General features: G+C 40.7%; 1 protein-coding gene across 1 annotated transcript; it reads left to right on the forward strand.

Moving 5' to 3' along the window:
• Positions 1-5,410: 5,410 nt before the first annotated feature.
• Positions 5,411-17,544, forward strand: LOC124998425 (SEC14-like protein 1). Its single transcript, XM_047572824.1, has 17 exons — positions 5,411-5,581; positions 5,692-5,708; positions 5,799-5,885; positions 9,932-10,081; positions 10,510-10,641; positions 11,057-11,185; positions 11,268-11,490; positions 12,342-12,451; positions 12,567-12,756; positions 12,986-13,074; positions 14,261-14,331; positions 14,423-14,594; positions 14,993-15,127; positions 15,438-15,572; positions 15,676-15,906; positions 15,993-16,168; positions 17,093-17,544. The coding sequence occupies exons 3-17, from the start codon at positions 5,823-5,825 to the stop codon at positions 17,196-17,198; spliced, it is 2,112 nt and encodes a 703-aa protein (XP_047428780.1). The 5' UTR covers positions 5,411-5,581; positions 5,692-5,708; positions 5,799-5,822; the 3' UTR covers positions 17,199-17,544.
• The last annotated feature ends 651 nt before the right edge of the window (positions 17,545-18,195 follow it).

Genomic DNA, 18,195 nt, shown 5'->3' on the forward strand with positions numbered 1-18,195 from the left:
AACCATCCACTCATCTCTGAGGGGTTCAGCATTTTAATAAGCAGATGGTACGCATCGACACGTCTAATAATATCCTCCGCCTCGTTTCCTCCTTCAGCAACACGACAAAATAAAGTCGATACGACCATTTGTTCAAAAGTCACTCGTGCAGTGTCTTTACTTTCTCTCCATTGTTTCTCTACTCGTCTTTAATGTGTCAGAGTCAGATTTAATTCTTCTCAGTTGTCAGGTGAAACTCCTCAGATTCTATTCCAGGAACTTTTTGAACATTTACAGTATATTTGTTGCTCCTAAAGCTGCTGTGTAATGCTGCAAATGTTGTGCTTCATACAAGACGCTCACACTGTTTAATTATATTTAGGTTTTATTATCACGTCACAAGCAGCAATTTACATTATTTTCGTTCCGATGCTGTGCTCTACTGTCTTTATCTAAACTTATAGTATCACATCATTCCAAAGCATATCAAATATTATTGCTTAACATCGTAACTTATCTTATTGTATCCTTTTATATTATTGTGTTGCGCATTATTTTATCAGTTTAACACATGGCATCGCACCTTTTCTTTCTCTACACAAAGACACTTAGGGATGGTTTTATTCAGGTTTGATCTGAAACCGAAGCCAAACCGATTCTTTGGAGACACATTTTAAAGCATTTTGTGACGTGCAAGTTGAACAGAATATTAATTTAAATAATGTAAATACAACTAAGACCAGGAAATAAATGAACCAATATAAAATATTTTATTAAACCAGTGTTGTGGGGTCTGTCAGGCATCAGAGACGCTACATTTCTGGTCTTTTAATAAAATGCTATGTGTGATCGGATGTTGAATCTAATTCCAGGTTTTACCAATGTCATTTGGTGTGATGTCACCAAATGACATCGTATCGTGTCACACATTATTATTTTAATGCAGCGCATCGTTGTTCCTTTTCTTATTGTACTGAATTGCATCACATCAAATCATAAATTTTTGTATTGTATCGTATCGTAATGTATTGCATCGTACGGTATGGTATGGTATTGTATAGTGTTGTATCTTATCGTACTGTATCATATCGGATTGTATTGTATCGTATTGTACCGTACCGTTTCGTATTGTGTTGTACCGTATCGCATTGTACCGTACCTTGCCATATCATATCGTACTGTATCATATTGTATGGTATCGTATCGCTTCATATTGTACCATATCGTACCGTATCGTACTGTATCGTATTGTACCATATTGTATCATATCACATCGTACAGTACTGTACCGTGTGGTATCGTATTATACCGTATCATAACGTATCGTATCGTATCGTATCGTATCGTATCGTATCGTATCGTATCATATTGTACTGTATCATACTGTATCGTATCATATTGTACTGTATCATACTGTATCGTATCGTATTGTATCGTATCATACTGTATCGTATCGTATCGTATCATATTGTACTGTATCATACTGTATCGTATCATATTGTACTGTATCATACTGTATCGTATCGTATTGTATCGTATCATACTGTATCGTATTGTATCGTATCGTATCATATTGTACTGTATCATACTGTATCATATCGTATCGTATCATACTGTATCGTATCGTATCATACTGTATTGTATCGTATTGTATCGTATCATACTGTATTGTATCGTATTGTATCGTATCATACTGTATCGTATCATATTGTACTGTATCATACTGTATCGTATCATATTGTACTGTATCATACTGTATCGTATCGTATCATACTGTATCGTATCGCATCGTATCATTTCGCATCATGTAAACAGTTTAAATTGTAAACCATTGATCAACTATTGAAGAATTTACTGATTCTCTGTGTTTTTATCATGTGATACTTTATCTTAGAAGTTTGAACTATTTATTCATTACTACAACAACAGTCTTTACGTCTTATCAAATCTAATCTTCAGTTAGTTTAAATAATTTTAATTTAATTAACTATAAATAACTATTTATCACTATTAATAAGCAGAACTGACTCAGCTTCCTACTTTTCAACTCACATAAACTGATCACGACGGTCGTGACTTTAATTTAAAAGAGTGGAGTGTTTAGTTTTCTGTGAGCTCCCTGACTCCTGCATTAAACATTAAACAATGACTCCACAAAACCATCTGCATTCTTCTCACAATGACTGGAACCAAACAAACAGACTTCACCGGGGAGTTTAAAGGCTTCTGAACGTGTACGGGACCTTTAATTGAATTTTAAATGATCTGTTTCATGCTGCTACACTCGGAGGCCTCTGGATAAATTCCGCCTTAATTGAAAACCTTTTCAAACTCCCCACAGCTCTCTGTCTATTGTTTTTTTTTTTTTTTTTTTTTTTTTTTAATAGCTCTCTTTTCAATTCAGACTGACATCTCGTCTCAGGTGCTTTTCCAGGAGAAAGTAAAACCAGAAGAGTGTCCAGCAGAGAGCCAGTTGCCTTATTGTTGGCAATTTTACTAGAAGCCATTAATACAGAATCCATGTTTTCATCTGATGACATTGTACGTCCAGGGAATCCTGTTTGCAGCCTCTTTTTCATGCATGTGATTCTGCAAAGGTCATGATCTGTGGTCACTGGAAAATGGGAATTTATAATGGGATGTGCTCAAATTAATATGGGAACTGATATGGAAGACTATGCTCACAAGGATTTATTTGAGACTGTAAATACTGGTTTAAATATCTATCTGTATCCTGTGATAGATGGCGTCTCAATTAGGGAAAGGGAACAATTAATATGATGTGAATATAAACATTGAACTATAGATTTTTCTAATATAAGTTGGATTTGTTGCCAGTAGAAGCAGATTTTGAGAGAGTACATGACTGCTTTTATAAAAAAAAAAAAAAAATGCTTAAGTAAGAATTCATGCAAATAACCTCAGGTTTTATCTTTCCTTTTTAACTGTCAAACAGAAATGTGTGCGATACAATATGTTCACATTAGTGCACTTTCTAGTCTTTTTTATACAGGAGTCATTTCATGTAATGTGGGTAATTTACAGTTTTATTTAATGGATCCTCTTTGTGCAGCTGCATTCTTCCATCGCTGCAGTGAGCGGAGGTGGTTTATTTTCTGCTCTGGATGAATAAAACTCAGCTCAGCTTGTGTCTGAGGTGAGTGAAGTCTGGGCAGCGTTCAAGGAGACACAAACACATCCAGCGCTTTGCAGCGTTAGTAGAATCAGTCAGACAGGAGAGAGGAGGTGATTGTTTTAATGTGAGACATGGCAGGAAGCCATTTCCACTCTTCCTCTTTGTCGTAATGGAAGTCCGGGATGACTTTGATCACAATTATAGCATGAAACAGAAGAGACACTTCAACTTTTCTACTCTCAGTGAAAACAGCTCAGATCTTCTGTTGTCTTTTTTCTTCCCAGCTTCTTTTACGGCTGCATCCGTTTACCTGGATCATTGAATCTGTGCAGCCTTTTAACAGAGCACCAAGAAAAAAGGACCCAAATGTCACATCTTCTGTTGTGTTTTGTGAGAAAGTCCAGGACGACGTCTGGGACAGAATTTAAACCTAAAATGCTGCAGAGACAGTTGGTGAGAACAGCTCGCTGCTTCGTCCCTGAGGCTGATTAGAAAAAATAAATAAATAAGAAACAGCTTCGTCTGAACTGAACTCTACTTCCTCCTCTCAGGATGTCCCCTGCTGGACTGCAGTACCTTTTGTGCGCTGCCAGATCCAGAAGCTTTGAATCCCCCCCCCCCCAGATGCTGCTTCGGGAGTCTCAGTGTGTCTGGGACCAGCTGCATCTCCACGGGGCGGCACAGACAATGAGATAATGTTTGGGAAACACGTTCATGCATTAAAATGTCTAGAAATCAGTTTCACAGGAGAGAACTGCACAATCGTTTCGGATGGATTTGCAGCATGAATTCTTTAAATTCTTATCATCCCAGACTTTTTCCAAAAGAAAAAAAACCTCCTATCTAGGACAAACCCAAAGTAAATTTTGTTCGTGAACATGTTGGATCATTCATGGTCTCGGTCTCTTTTCAAAGCCAAGACTCTGAAGTTTCTATCACAAAAGTCAGAATCGCTCTAAGTGGTTTTATTCTTGAGTTGTCAAAGTTGGCACATAGTTAAGAAATAAGAAAAAGTAGTTGGGTTCAATGACTTTTATGCTGAGATATTGCATCATGCAGCATTTACTCAAACACGTGTCCAGAGCTCTGATTGGTTCAGAAAGGTAACGCTGTCATATATACGACACATAGAGGAAGTTAAAGGGTGGAATCTATTAAAGACATGTTTTAGCTGCTGCCTTCACAGAGACCTTCAGTCTCCAAGGTTTCAACATGAATTTATGAATAAGCACAACAATTATAGTGCTGCTTAAAAGCGTCTGTGCCCTTGAGGTTTTTTTTTTTTTCGCATGAAAAATCCTGAAAAGAAGAGACCCCACAGAAAAATAACAGGAATAGTGTTTGTTCAGTAAAATGCACCAATATTACATATCAGGACGGATCTCCTCTGGGACTCCAGGTTAAAATAAATTAATTAAATAAAGTTCAGGTTTTATGAGTTTCCAACACACGTCTTTGATGGAAACCTCATCACTGAATGGATGAATATATAACTGAAGGACTTTTGAAAAGCATGGGAAATATCTTGCATATATTATTATTAAAAGTAAAACAAATAATGTTTTTATGTTCATTATGATCATGACTTTACAAAATCCAGAATTATTTATCATGGAAACAATCACTTATTAATAAAAAATTATGAGATATCACTAAAATGTAACTAAATAAATAACAACCACCTTATAATGAGCTAAACTATAGTAAAATTAGCTCATTCATTTGTTAAGATGAGATAATCATGACAGATTTTTCTCTCTTTTTTGGCAAAATGTCAAATTTTATAACAGAAAATGAACAAATCATATCTGAGAAATCACTTTCATCTATATTACAAACTCATTCCAGCTCTGAAGGAAGTGAGTTAAATCTGAATCACATGACCAAGGTTTGTTCTTCCTCCTCTTTACTCGTTCATTAATATGAAGTCACATCAACAGTGTTACTGCAACATATTTATAAATAACTTTCAATTTATTCAGTTGTTCATGAAATTAGAGAATGTGTTGTTAAAATGTCGTGTGGTGAATAGTTACAGGAGGCCATGATGATTTTAGGCCTGAAAACAGACAAAATGTTAAACTATGAGAAACTCAAAAAGTTCCACAATTATATATTAATAAATAAATGTATAACTGTAAATACTGGACATTATTAAAATATAAATATCAGGAAAGAAAACATCGGCTTTTTAAGGTGTAATGTAGTTTTATTTAGTCCAGTTTAAACCTTTAATCTAACGTCCGTTTCTTGTTTTATTGAGTCTCAGGAACAAATGTTTATCAGCTGACTTCCTGTTTGTGCAGAAGGGGGCGGGGCCGACGCTGTGACGCTGTGACGCACAGGCGGATGAAACAAAGCGTTTCTCTTTTCTCTTTCTGACGATCACAAAGTAACTTCTCCTCTCAGCTGACACGATGGAAACAGTCTGATTCCGCAGATTCTCCGCAGTCACTTCGTTCCGCTGTGAGTTCATTTCAACTTTTTTAACTTTTCTGTTTCCGCAGACGAGGCAGTTTGTTCTTTTTATTTCTCTGGATTCAAAAACATTTCTCCTTTTCTTTTTTTTTCTCCAGACTAATATTCATCCCAGGTGAGTTTCTCAGATTCTGTCTCGTATATTTTATCCTCTGATATATTTTCAGTATTAATAACCTGTGTCTGTGTCTGTGTCTGGACCCAGTTTGCAGGTGCAGGACTTTCAGCCATGGTGCAGGAGTATCAGTCCCCGGTCCGGGTCTACAAGTATCCCTTCGAGCTAATCATGGCGGTGAGTGCTGTGGACCGTTGCATAATGAACTCCTGGATGTGTTTCTTGGTCATTTGGAGGCTCTTGCATAACTGAACCGTGGACTAAAGGGTGGATCTGTTGCACTCTGTCCAGATGTACTTTCTCCTCTTAATAAAAGTCACATTCTGGTTGAGCTGAAGGAATGTGAAGGAGACTGAGGCGTCTGAGGGTCATCTGCCTCCTCCTCTGTTCTGTGTTTACCTGACTCAGTGACTCAGTGTTCTGCTTTAACTACAGTCATGTGCAGGCTGCACTTTGTGGCACAGCTGCTTGGCAGCGTTTGCATTTCTTAATCTGAGAGCGGAGGAAAGTTTTTCAGTGTTCAGGCCTCGGTGCCAAACTGAACATGTGGCTCAGACGTCGCATATTTCTGCAAAAACACACATGGAGGGAAGGTTTTCTTTTGGATGCGTTTGGAGCATCTGCACAAAAGTGTTGCAATAATATGACAACATTCATAATTAAACAAGCAGATAAGGAGGTAAAATTATATCTATTTATCACACATTCAAATATAAATTCCAGATTAATTTAGATTTTCTTCAGAATTTTCTGCACAAAAATGACTGAGAGTAGACAAAGAGGATCCAAACATGCACATAAACTATCTACATTTTACGTTTTTCCTTCCTTCCATCGTTTCTTTGTACCTTTGCCTGTAGGTTCATGTTTCACAGGATCAAATCATTCCTTAAAGCGTCTCTACGTGTTGTTTCCTTGTCGTGACATGATGCTTAATGAGACGTCCGGGCTCCAGAAGTGATTTTATATGGTTGTTTTAGAGACGCTGTGTTTCTGAGCTGCTTCTTGTAGACGATGGAACCCAGACATGAGCAGAGGCCTCGTGTTTCCGGTTCTGTTTGGACGTTAGTGGAACAGACGCATTGAGCTGGCGTCTCTTTGACCGGGACATTTTTCACTGTGATGCTGATGTGTTGCCGTGTTCACTTGCTTTAAACACACATAGAGGAACAGGAAGTGGAGCGAAAGTAAAACAGATGTGTCTTCCAGGGAAAAGCGTCCTGGTCTCTGCTTCGCCTCCACTCTGCTGCTGGCGTTTCTTCTTCCTGGAGTTTACACATTAAACCAAATGCTTATTCAGGATCTTATGACGCTGCAGTGACACTTTGTTCTGCAGCTCCAAGATAACACAACAGAGTGTCGGTTAACGCCTACACGAGCGTCATTACAGGAACTCCCAGGAAACACAGCAGCTCTCTTATCATTATTATTAGTATTATTTTGAAAAGCATCTAAAATAATCCTCTTGTGAAGATGAGAAACGCTGCAGGAGAGAATCAGGTCATTACGTCCTCCTTCCGTCGACGGTTATTACTGTTAACGGAACTAAACCATGAATGTTTAACCACTGACATCACTCCCGTCCTCTTCATAACACCTGTTTATGACTCTGTACATAACCGGGTTCACTCAGCTGAGCCACCTGCGTTTAATCAGGTTCAGCCGAGGAAAATCTCTGCCTGTCAGAGTCCCACAGTCTTTAGTTTGTGAATATAAATCTTTCATATTTTTTGGCCACGTGTTTATTCTTGCAGCTCCAGACGAAGCTGCTGCTTCTTTACATTCTTTACGAGCCTCTTGGCTAATTCTGGCTCATTTATGATTTATTGTACCAACAGTTTATCATTTATTAATGTGCTTTGTCCCTGAGAAATAAACCAGTAAACAAACAAACTATGGAAACATTCCTCTGTGAATAATAAGGTTAGATTTATTTGATTGCCCGTAAAATGACTGAAGGATTTTAACCAAAGTCCTGAAAAGTAGCGCCCCCATGTGTCATGGAGGGACGAGGTTCTGATGATTCGTCTCTAATTCAGTTCATTTTAATTTTATTAATATAACGATAACGTAACGATGCACAATCGTCTCAAGACGCTTTAGAAAATCTGTCCTGAAACATCCGGAGCAAGTCTGAAAATTAATTAGAATTAAACCAAACTCTTCTTCTTTGGTCTCGTCTGTCTGCAGACCCCTAGTGGTCCGGGGTGTAATTGCAAGGAGTCCATGAAAAAAAAATCCTTGACGTTTATAGAAACAGGATTATTTTACTCAAATGTGACTGAGACCTTTATCGACCTAAACAACAGTCAGTAACAGGATTTATTTTCCTCTAATTTGTGTATTTTACTGTATTTTATTAACAGATTTAGCTCTCGGTTGCGTTTTTTCAGCGTTGCATGATACATGACACTGTTAATACAAATTTAAGATGATCTGCATCTGTTGTAAATGTTGAGGCCTCTAATGTTTCAGTTGCCATTCAGTAGTTAATAATGCTCTTATTGTGAAACATCTGCAGGAAGTCATTTGGAAAAGTCATTAACATGCTTGTTCAGGTTAGCGCTTGAAATTAAGCTAAGCTCATTTTTGATCTATGGTCTGGATGAGGAGGGGGGGTCTGAGGACCAGGACCCCATAAAGGTTGAGAACCACGTCTCTAAACATTGTCCCACAGTCTCCTGTCTCGTCCACATGACGTTGATGAATCTGCAGAAATGTTCTTTTTGGAAGCAGAGCAGCGTCTTTGTCCTTGAAACTCCGTCCTCATAACTCAGAGCTGAATAAACAGGACGAGAAACTTCCTTGTTTGCCTCTAATCTGTGAAACATTTTCGCTGCACAGCTCCAGTCGATGCTTGTTCTTCACCACAGGAACATTTTCCTAGTGAATAATGGATGCTCGTATTGATTGGATTCCTCTAATATGTGCTGTAACTCAAAGTTGTGAGTTTGATCCGTTTCAGTGTTTGAATGGATTTGGCTAATGAGGGTGAAGCTCTGCATCGCTAAGCGTTAACCTTTCTACCCTGTGAAACATCCTGCAGGCGGACGTTGGTTGTTGTGAAAGGTCCGTGCTGTTCCTGCCCTCTGTTACTTATCAATAGTTTGTTCTCAGGAGCTTGTTCCATAGACAGGAGGCCGTTATCGCAGGTCCTGTTTCATGACTCAATATTGACAAGGCAGCCGCGGCGTCGCTGGCGTGGACAGATGGTCGTGTGCTGCAGGCAGTAAAACACGGGGCAGTCAGAGGCTGTAAAAACAGCTTCAGCTGCACGTTGTGTTGTTGTTGTTGGTGGCAGAAACTGAATGTGTTGTTATTAAACTGGTGGATATGAATCACATGACACCGATTATATCATATGCTGATGCCACATTCCGATAGTTTACATATACCTTTTAATTCAGTGGTTTTGCTTTCTTTTTATTTATTAAATATAATATAATAATAAAAAAATAATAAGTTACTTTCTTCATTGAAAACTCTTCCTGGCGTCATCAGAACTTTACCTTCTAACTTTTTGAATGTTTTTAAACCATAGTCTGTATGTAAATATGGACGTGTGGCCCCACTTCTTCTTATTGGACAAACTGACGCTGGGATACGGGCAACGCCATTTTGCGAATCTGAGCAGCTCGATTGTTCCTCCACACTCACTCTTATTTCATTAATTAAAACTACTCTCTGCTCTACGTCCGCCAGCTGCAAGGAAATGTTGGATTATACAGTGAACTTCCTTTTAATTTATTTAGTTTTTTAATCGCTTTACAGAGCAGTTGTCATGGCAACTGGTAGTTGCATTATGTCACATCCTGTTTCTATAGCGTCAAACAACTAAAACTTAACCAAAAAACTGACCGTGCATCAACATTATGACAGAAAGCATTCTAGAAAATGATTATTTCACATAGTATTTAGTGTTTTTATTTTGGCCTAAGTCCCACCCACTAACATGGAGGAGGGTGGAGCTTATAGCTTACCTATACTGCAGCCTCCAGCCACCAGGGGGAGCTCTACTGACTTTCTGTCCTTATTTATACAGTCTAGGGGTTTTAACCGATAAAAAGAAAATTCATACCTCAAGGGGACGATCCTCCAACATCATTATCGTATAAAATCCCCTCAGATCCACTCAACCTGCTCCAAACGGACATAAATATGTGTGTCTTTTTTAGGAGTGTTTTCATCAGTTGTGTTGTACTGTTGTCATTCTGCTCTTCCAGGCCTATGTGAGGAGGTTCCCAAAGTGCCCGTTGATCCCGGTGTTTGTTGACAGTGAGATCGTCGCCCAGAATGAGAGCGAGGACGGGTCCACGCTGGTGACCGAGAGACGCTGCACCATCGACATCGAGGCCCCGAGGCTCCTCAAACGGGTACGTGTGATCTGACCTTTACTCAGGCTGGGAAACCATGTGAGGTGGTTTTTGTCGTGGTAATAAGTGGTGGAGGGGTTAGTCTGTCTGAGCCACAGTGAACACACATTGTATGATTCAAGTACTGGTTTAAAAAAAAAAAAAGAAAACGTTGGATAAAAGTTGTGTTGTGTGCAGGATATCGAGGCCGAGCTGCTTCTGATTCATGGGTGAAAAGCTCTTCAGATACGTCTCATGTCCTTGTCCAGGGTCCTTTCTTTGACTTGTGTTTGCAGGCGCAACACTCACATTAGTTTGAAATGAATCACACATTCAGAAGAATCGGATCACACCCACAGTGACACTGAACCGTCATTAATGCGACTGTACTTTGTCCTCTGTTAAACTCTGAAACCACTCTGAGATCCTGATTCTCTCTCTGCTTGTAGATCTCAGGCGTCGACTACCTCTACTTCACCCAGAAGAACTCTCTGAACCGCAGGGACCGGACGCTCCACATCGAGGTCCACAACGAGTCCTTCTCCAGCAGAGTGGTCGTCCGCGAGTGCTGCCGCTACACGGTGAGTCAGCTTTCTCAAAGTTATCTGTTGTAATTCTTTATGTAACGCTCGTGATGCTGGGTTCTCCTTTGACCCCTGTGGAGCATGAATTATTGATTTCACACGTTGTAGCTGCACGTTACTGATCTGCAAGAACCTCAGTGTTTCTCTCTCTGCTCTGTTGACTCCTTCATGCATCTCAGAGTATCTCGGTCTCTCGCTTTGATTGCAATCCACTTTCAGTCTTGCATGTATCATGCATCACCTCCTACTGTCATGCACTCTCTTTCGTTCCTTCTCTTCTGCCTCATCTACCCAGTCGGCCTCCAGCAGATTGGACCCCTCACTACTGAACCCTGGTTCAGTTTTCTTGTGACGTACAACAGATGATATTTCCAGCGAAGTTCAGACGGATGCTTCTGTCCTTCCTCTGCAGGTCCACCCAGAGAATGAGGACTGGACGTGCTTCGAGCAGACGGCCAGTCTTGATATTAAGTCCTTCTTTGGTTTCGAGAGCACGGCAGAGAAGATAGCGATGAAGCAGTACGCTAGTAGCATTAAAAAGGTTCGTTTGACGTTCTTTTGCAGGAACTGTGTGTGTGTGGGTAGAAGTCACATTAAACTGAGATCTTGTGTTGTGGTTGTAGGGTAAAGAGATTATTGAGTACTACCTCAGAGAGCTGGAGGAAGAAGGAGTGACCTACATACCTCGCTGGACGCCCCCCGTCGCCCCTGGCGCTGTGACCCAAAGACTCCCCACGCTGCCTCCGCCCTCGGCTGCCAGAGACGTCCCACTGAGCAGCAGCAGGGACGGGCAGCAGAGCAAAGCCGAGTCCTGTCCCTCGGAGATAGTGGCTGGTTCACCTGATGGTCAGTGAACATTTATCTGTGGAGGTTCTCAGTCGTCCAGGGTCACGGTACGGCCACAGAACAAGGTCAAATGAGGGCAACTGGACTTGAAGGTGGTTCTCCTCTCATGCAAGGAGCTTCTTCAGTTCTTAAAGATCAGGCAGCACCTACAGAGGTCTGTGTCTAAACCTTAACCACGCCTTTAAAACTGAACACTTGGATGAAACGTCTTCAGGAAACCGAACAAGTCCAGTTGTCTTTGTTTCAGCTTGTTTCAGATGTTTACGAGCTTCGTCGTAAGGTTTTACAGTTACTAACATTTTTCACATTTCATTTAGAGAGTGGAAGTGTTTAAACTCTTAGATAAAGTCTGCGACAAACATTTTAAACCAAAGAATCTCATTAAACAAACTACATTTAGTTTTTCTCAATATGCAATATGCACATAATTACCTTGATTCTGTGCAGGTTTTTAGTCTTTGCTTGGTCAGTAACTCAGCTGCACATTTAAACCACCACTAAAAAAAAAGGATATAAATCAAATCAGTAAAATACTAAAATGTACAAAGTTTGCATAAATGCAAATCTACCAGAAATATAAATGGAGGTAAATATTTATTACACAGTAAAGTGACTTTTTGTTAACACCTTGGCTCCAGTTTTTTTTTTAACAAAATTAAGCCGCTAACGAGCTAAAAGCATCTGGAGGAGGCCAAAACGCAGCTAAAATTAACGTGGGACTCACTGTTAATGGCTCCTGTTGTTGCTCACTGTGTGAATAGGTCTGTTCAAACATTGTCGAGTTTATTTTCACACTCGTTGCTCCGTATTATATAACCCATGCGCTGATATCACTGTATTCTGGCCTGCAGACAAGCTGGATGCTGACTACATCAGACGTTACCTTGGTGATCTGACACCTCTGCAGGAGAGTTGTCTCATTCGACTGCGCCAGTGGCTCCAGGAAACCCACAAGGGCAAGGTCGCCTATGAAAACCCGCTTCTCTGACTAGACAGCACTGATGTCTGCACTGTATTTGCTTCTGCTGCATCAACAACGAGGCACCAACCAGCAAAATGATTCTCTCTGTGCACAGATTCCAAAGGATGAGCACGTGCTGCGCTTCCTCAGGGCCCGAGACTTCAACGTGGACAAGGCCCGCGAGTTCTTGTGGCAGTCGCTGACCTGGAGGAAGCAGCACCAGGTCGACTTCCTGCTGGACACGTGGGAGAAACCGCAGCTGCTTCAGGATTATTACACGGGAGGCTGGCACCACCACGACAGAGGTGACGGCGCTTTGTCTCGGGTCCTCTTCACTTCACGGGACATTCCTGTCCTCTGTGTTTATTCAGTCTGCGTGAGCTTTAACGTTAATTATTGACGGTGGAGCCTGAGCTCCATCTGTCTCAGCTCCCATGAAGGAGCTCAGCTGATCCAGAGGTCGGGGAGATAACGTCAGCGAGGAGGGAAATTAATGGGGCTGGTTTTAACCTCCTGCTGTGACCTTTCTTTTAGACGGACGTCCTCTGTACATCCTGCGTCTGGGACAGATGGACACCAAGGGCCTGGTGCGAGCTTTGGGGGAGGAGGTGCTGCTGAGACAGGTGATGACATTTATGTCTCAAAACCGAAACACTTCCTCAACAGTTTGTTTTGCTCCTGTGATGTTTTTATTCTCTGCAAGGTTAAAGCTGTGCTTTCAAATGCAAATACCCAACATATATAAAATACTCTATAAAACATAGGTCTTCAACAGGTGGGTCAGTGGCCCCTAGTGGTCTGTGGAGGTTCTGCAGGGGGGTCGCAAAATCTTTGGTTGATTAGACGTTTTTTTATATATATTTTGTAAATTTTCCATACAAACTAAAAGAGCCTGTTAAGTCCCCGGGTGAAAGCCCATATATGTAGGTATGTTTATATATAAAAAAAAGAATATTTGAACCAGTGCATTATTTAAATAGCTTAATATTGAATGCAAAATGATGATGATGATAATAATAATAATAATAATAATAATAATAATAATAATAATAATAAAGTATATTAATAAATAGCTATGGTTTAATATATAACACGTATAGTTGGTGTTGAAGACCTGTTCGCTACAACACAGACAAAGACCATAATAAATATTAAATATACGTTTAAATATTGATGTGGGTTTTATCCTCCTTAGTGTTTAAACACAGTGAGGTAAGATTCTGGATAATCCTTCCACCAACCAGAAGATCTTTGCAGGCGTTGAGTCTCCAGGTTTCCAGCGCAGCCAGAAACAGATGGAAGTCCAATGCATATTTTAAAGAAAACTGAATCGACAGCTATCACTTCTCTTGGTGGAAGATGCAATAAATATTTAACTATTAATATTTTACAACCTCTTCAGGTTCTTGCACCTTGAGATGTTTCACCAATCAGAGGCACCAGAGTCACAAGTTAAATCTGATTTTATTTTATTTCTCGTTTCATCTGCTCAGTTCCTTGAGTTTTTATCAAGTGACTGAGGAGCAACAATTGAGTTGCCTGCAACTAACAAAGGGCTTTACAGTAAAAAAATAAATAAAATGAAATCAAACCTGAGAACAAACGGTTCCGTCTAATATCACCAGACCTGAACAGCTACAGTCTGACCTTCAGGTGGATCTGAAAATGAATCCTGTGATCACTTCTTCTCTCAAAGCTGCAGCTTCAGACTCATTCATGCTTTTCACCCACTGGAAATATCTAAGAATAGAATCTATTGTATCAGTTTGAAGCCTCCTGAGAGTTTACAGACGGTTTGTTTGGTTGCAGGTCTTGTCCATTAATGAGGAGGGGCTGAGGCGCTGTGAGGAAAACACCCGAGTCTTCGGTCAGCCCATCAGGTACCCGGTTTATTTCCATCCTCCAGCGTCTCGTTGGTTAATGCTCCGCTCCGGTGTCATCATGTTGTGTCCTCTTTAATCTGCTGTGCAGCTGCTGGACCTGCCTGGTGGATCTGGAGGGTCTGAACATGCGTCACCTGTGGCGACCGGGCATCAAGGCTCTGCTGAGGATCATCGAGGTGGTGGAGGCCAACTATCCCGAAACCCTGGGCCGCGTGCTCATCCTCCGGGCGCCCAGAGTCTTCCCCGTGCTCTGGACCCTGGTGAGGATGAAACTCTGCATCTGTATCGTGGGTTTAATGGGTCGGGCCCGGATTAGTGGCAGATTTGAGGGAATGGAGACATAAAAATCTAATGGTGGCAAATAAAGATAATTATAGCTCTGCAGCCCCCGGAGGGGCTTTTAATCTTGTGTGCAGCAGCACTGCTGTTTAAATGAGAGTGGAGGCAGCAAAGACATAAAGGTTACTTCAAATTTATGCAAATAGAACCATAATAAAAGTATTTCACAGTGAGATGTTCAGGATTAAAACAAATGGCAAATGCGTGATTAAAAGTACAAACGGTGCCGGAGACGGAGCCGTAGAAAGAAACTAATTCATTTATTACGGATTCATGCTGGATAAAGACTGACCTCCCTCATCCCCCTCTCTGCCTCCAGGTCAGCCCCCTCATCGACGAGAACACCCGCAAGAAGTTCCTGGTTTACGCCGGTAACGACTACCAGGGTCCCGGAGGTTTGTTGGATTACATCAGCAGAGAAGTCATCCCCGACTTCCTCCGAGGAGACTGCATGGTGAGGATGGAAGTGTGCTTCATGTGTTTCAGCTGCTCCTCGTCCTCCAGTTACAGCAGAATGTGTGACGGTCCATAAAATATCAGACTGTGTCACCTCTCTGATATGTAATATTGGCTCATTTTCCATAATAAACATGAGCGCAGGTAGAATATTTCAGTTTCGCGTCTTTGACCGCCTTTCAGGACTTGTGTGAAAATCTACTGATGTTTTCAGTCATTTTGCTTAAGCAGAAATGTAAAACAATTCTGCAGCATCCTTTAACTTTCTAAACATATGTTCCATTGATGTTTTTTATCCGTCTTCTTAGTGTGACATCCCTGAGGGAGGTCTGGTCCCCAAATCTCTGTACAGGACGGAAGAGGAGCTGGAGACGGAGGAAAACCGCCTGCTGACGGACTCCATCTATAAGAGCGCCAGCATCTTCAAAGGAGCTCCGTACGAGGTGACTCGGGTTTTATTCCGTGGATTGTGGCGCCACCAGCTGGCACAGCTCTGCAGTGCGTCCCTGCTGCTGTTGTTTCTAATCGCCTCACATCCTCACGCAGATGCTGATCGAGATCACAGAGGCCTCCTCCGTCATCACCTGGGACTTTGACGTCCCCAAAGGCGACGTGATCTTCAACATCTACCACTCCAAGAGGGCCCCCCAGCCCCCGAAGAAGGACGCCCTCGGGGGGGCGGTTAACTCCCAGCTGATAGACCGGAGCTGGTTGCTGGGCCAGGACTACAGCATGGTGGAGAAAGCCTTCACCTGCAGGGAGGGGGAGAGCGTACAGGTGGGAGGAGGAAACGTCTGCCCTCGTGCGTTAATCAGTTTTTATTTATTTCTTTATATTTTAATGAATTCTTTTCTAAAATCCAGGGCTCCCACGTGACCCGCTGGCCCGGCTTCTACATCCTCCAGTGGCGCTTCCACTCTGCAGCCGGCGCTGCCTCCAGCCTGCCCCGCGTGGACGACGTGCTGGCCTCGCTGCAGGTCTCCTCCCACAAGTGTAAAATCATGTACTACACCGAGGTGCTGGCCTCACATGACTTCAGGTCAGTGCGTTCGTTCCGTTTATTCTTCCCTGCTCATGTGTGGGTTCATCAGGACACGTTCAGATTCAGAAACGTTAATTAGCAGCGATTCTGCCCAAGAGCTCTTCATATCTGTGTAAAATAATGAATTAAAAATAAATTTATTAATTAAAATGAAAATAATTAATAATCTTTACTTTTCTCCCATGCACCTTATTTTTTAATTTTTTATTGGCATAATTTATTTGTATGATATTTTTATTATAATTATTATATTTCTATCATCCATGGACAGTTTTGGAAAGTTAATGCATCGTACTTAAGACACAGCTTTTTTCTTTTTTGTTCCTTAAAAGTCTCTTGTCTTGTTTTAAAACTGTCCATGGAGGATGTAAGTGAAGTGCAAATGTACCAGGAATTGCAGGGATTATATATTTATATGTTAGTGCAGAGTGTGAGTAATAAATATAAAAAAATAAATAAATAAACATAAAATAAATAATATAAATACAACATAAAATAACAATTGCACAGGTTGTAATAAATATAATAAAAAGCAAAAATAAATAAATAAATAAATGAAGGTGTGTGGAGAGGAATATTAAATAATATATATATTTTTATTATTATTATTATATTTATGTCCTCCATGGACAGTTTTGGATAGTTAATGCATTATAGTTAAGACATAACTTAAATAATAAATATAATAATAAATATAAAATAAAATAAAATATTTTTTTAAAAATAACAAATATATATATATATATATATATATATATTTAAAAAATAAAATGAAAATAAAGCGTGTGGGGAAAGTATTTAAATATATATATATATTAAATTACTTTTTTTTTTTTTTTTTTTTAAATATTAAGAGCTCCAGGCTTATTCCTGTTTCTGATTGTTTCCCTGGTATTTACTTTATTTTATTTTATTTTTTAGGGGGTCTATGACCAGTCTGGAGTCTTGTCAAAGTGGCTTCTCACAGCTCAGTGGCGTCACCACCTTCTCCAGCCAATCAAACGCCAGCTCCACCGTCTCCAGGTAGCGTCTGTGCAGCGTCCGGCCCCGACCTCCAGCTCTATGTGCCTCACCCCCACAAATATTCTTTTTTAAATTAAACGTATTAATGTCAAATTAAAGTTTTTATTATTGTTTGAGTGATGACATCTAATCTGTTGTTGTTTTTTTGTTGTATAGTTCTGTATAAATAAAATGTAAATGCACAGAGAAATTATCACATAAGTTCTGACGTTAAATAAGACGACGCCTCAGAAACAGGTTTTTATTTCTGACGGTGCTTCCATCGTCCACTAGATGTCAGTATACTCTCAGCTCTCACTTCATCTGGAGTCAGATAAAGGGTTTAAATAAAGAGTTTGTCACAAGAGAAACGAGTTCATCTGTTCTTTCCAGAGAACTACGTGTTCCTTTATCACCACTCGCTCTGAAGAATCTGGAGTTAGCACGATGCTGTGAAAGCTAACATGCTAACCTACCAACTGGGGAGTATGCATGGATGCTGTGTGTGTTTGCATGAATAAGGGGTCTGGGGTCTGGGGGGGTGACAATTGTTGCATCTTTCATGTATGAAAAGTGCTTTATGAATAAAGTTTGATTTGATTGAGCCTCCTGTGACCGTCCGGAGGAAAAGCAGCTGCAGAATGATTGAATGAGACGCTCAGAGAGATGTTTGACAGTAACACGACAGGAACGAGGGAGTGAAACCCTCCTCAGATTTTCTCAGGTTCTGGTTGAGCTGCAGACTTTCCTGAAGTGGCTCATTTGAATGCAGCGCCGCGTGCAGCCCCCCCCCTTGCGATGTGGCACCGGTCCAGACAGATGACTGATTTACATAAAACTTCAATTTCCATAAACTTATCAGATGTTTCCAGTGCGGCTTTAATTGAATTTCCCCGTGTTATTTCATTTATTTAGTTATTTTTCGCGGTTGCTAACCTGTGTGGCGCTGCTGCCTTCAACACGGACTCAAGGGGGAGTCGAGTTTTCTGAGGCTGATTGAACGTGTCAAGGTTATTAGACAC

The sequence above is a fragment of the Mugil cephalus genome, chromosome 20 (genome assembly GCF_022458985.1).
Source record: "Mugil cephalus isolate CIBA_MC_2020 chromosome 20, CIBA_Mcephalus_1.1, whole genome shotgun sequence".
In the NCBI taxonomy this organism is placed as follows: Eukaryota; Metazoa; Chordata; class Actinopteri; order Mugiliformes; family Mugilidae; genus Mugil; species Mugil cephalus.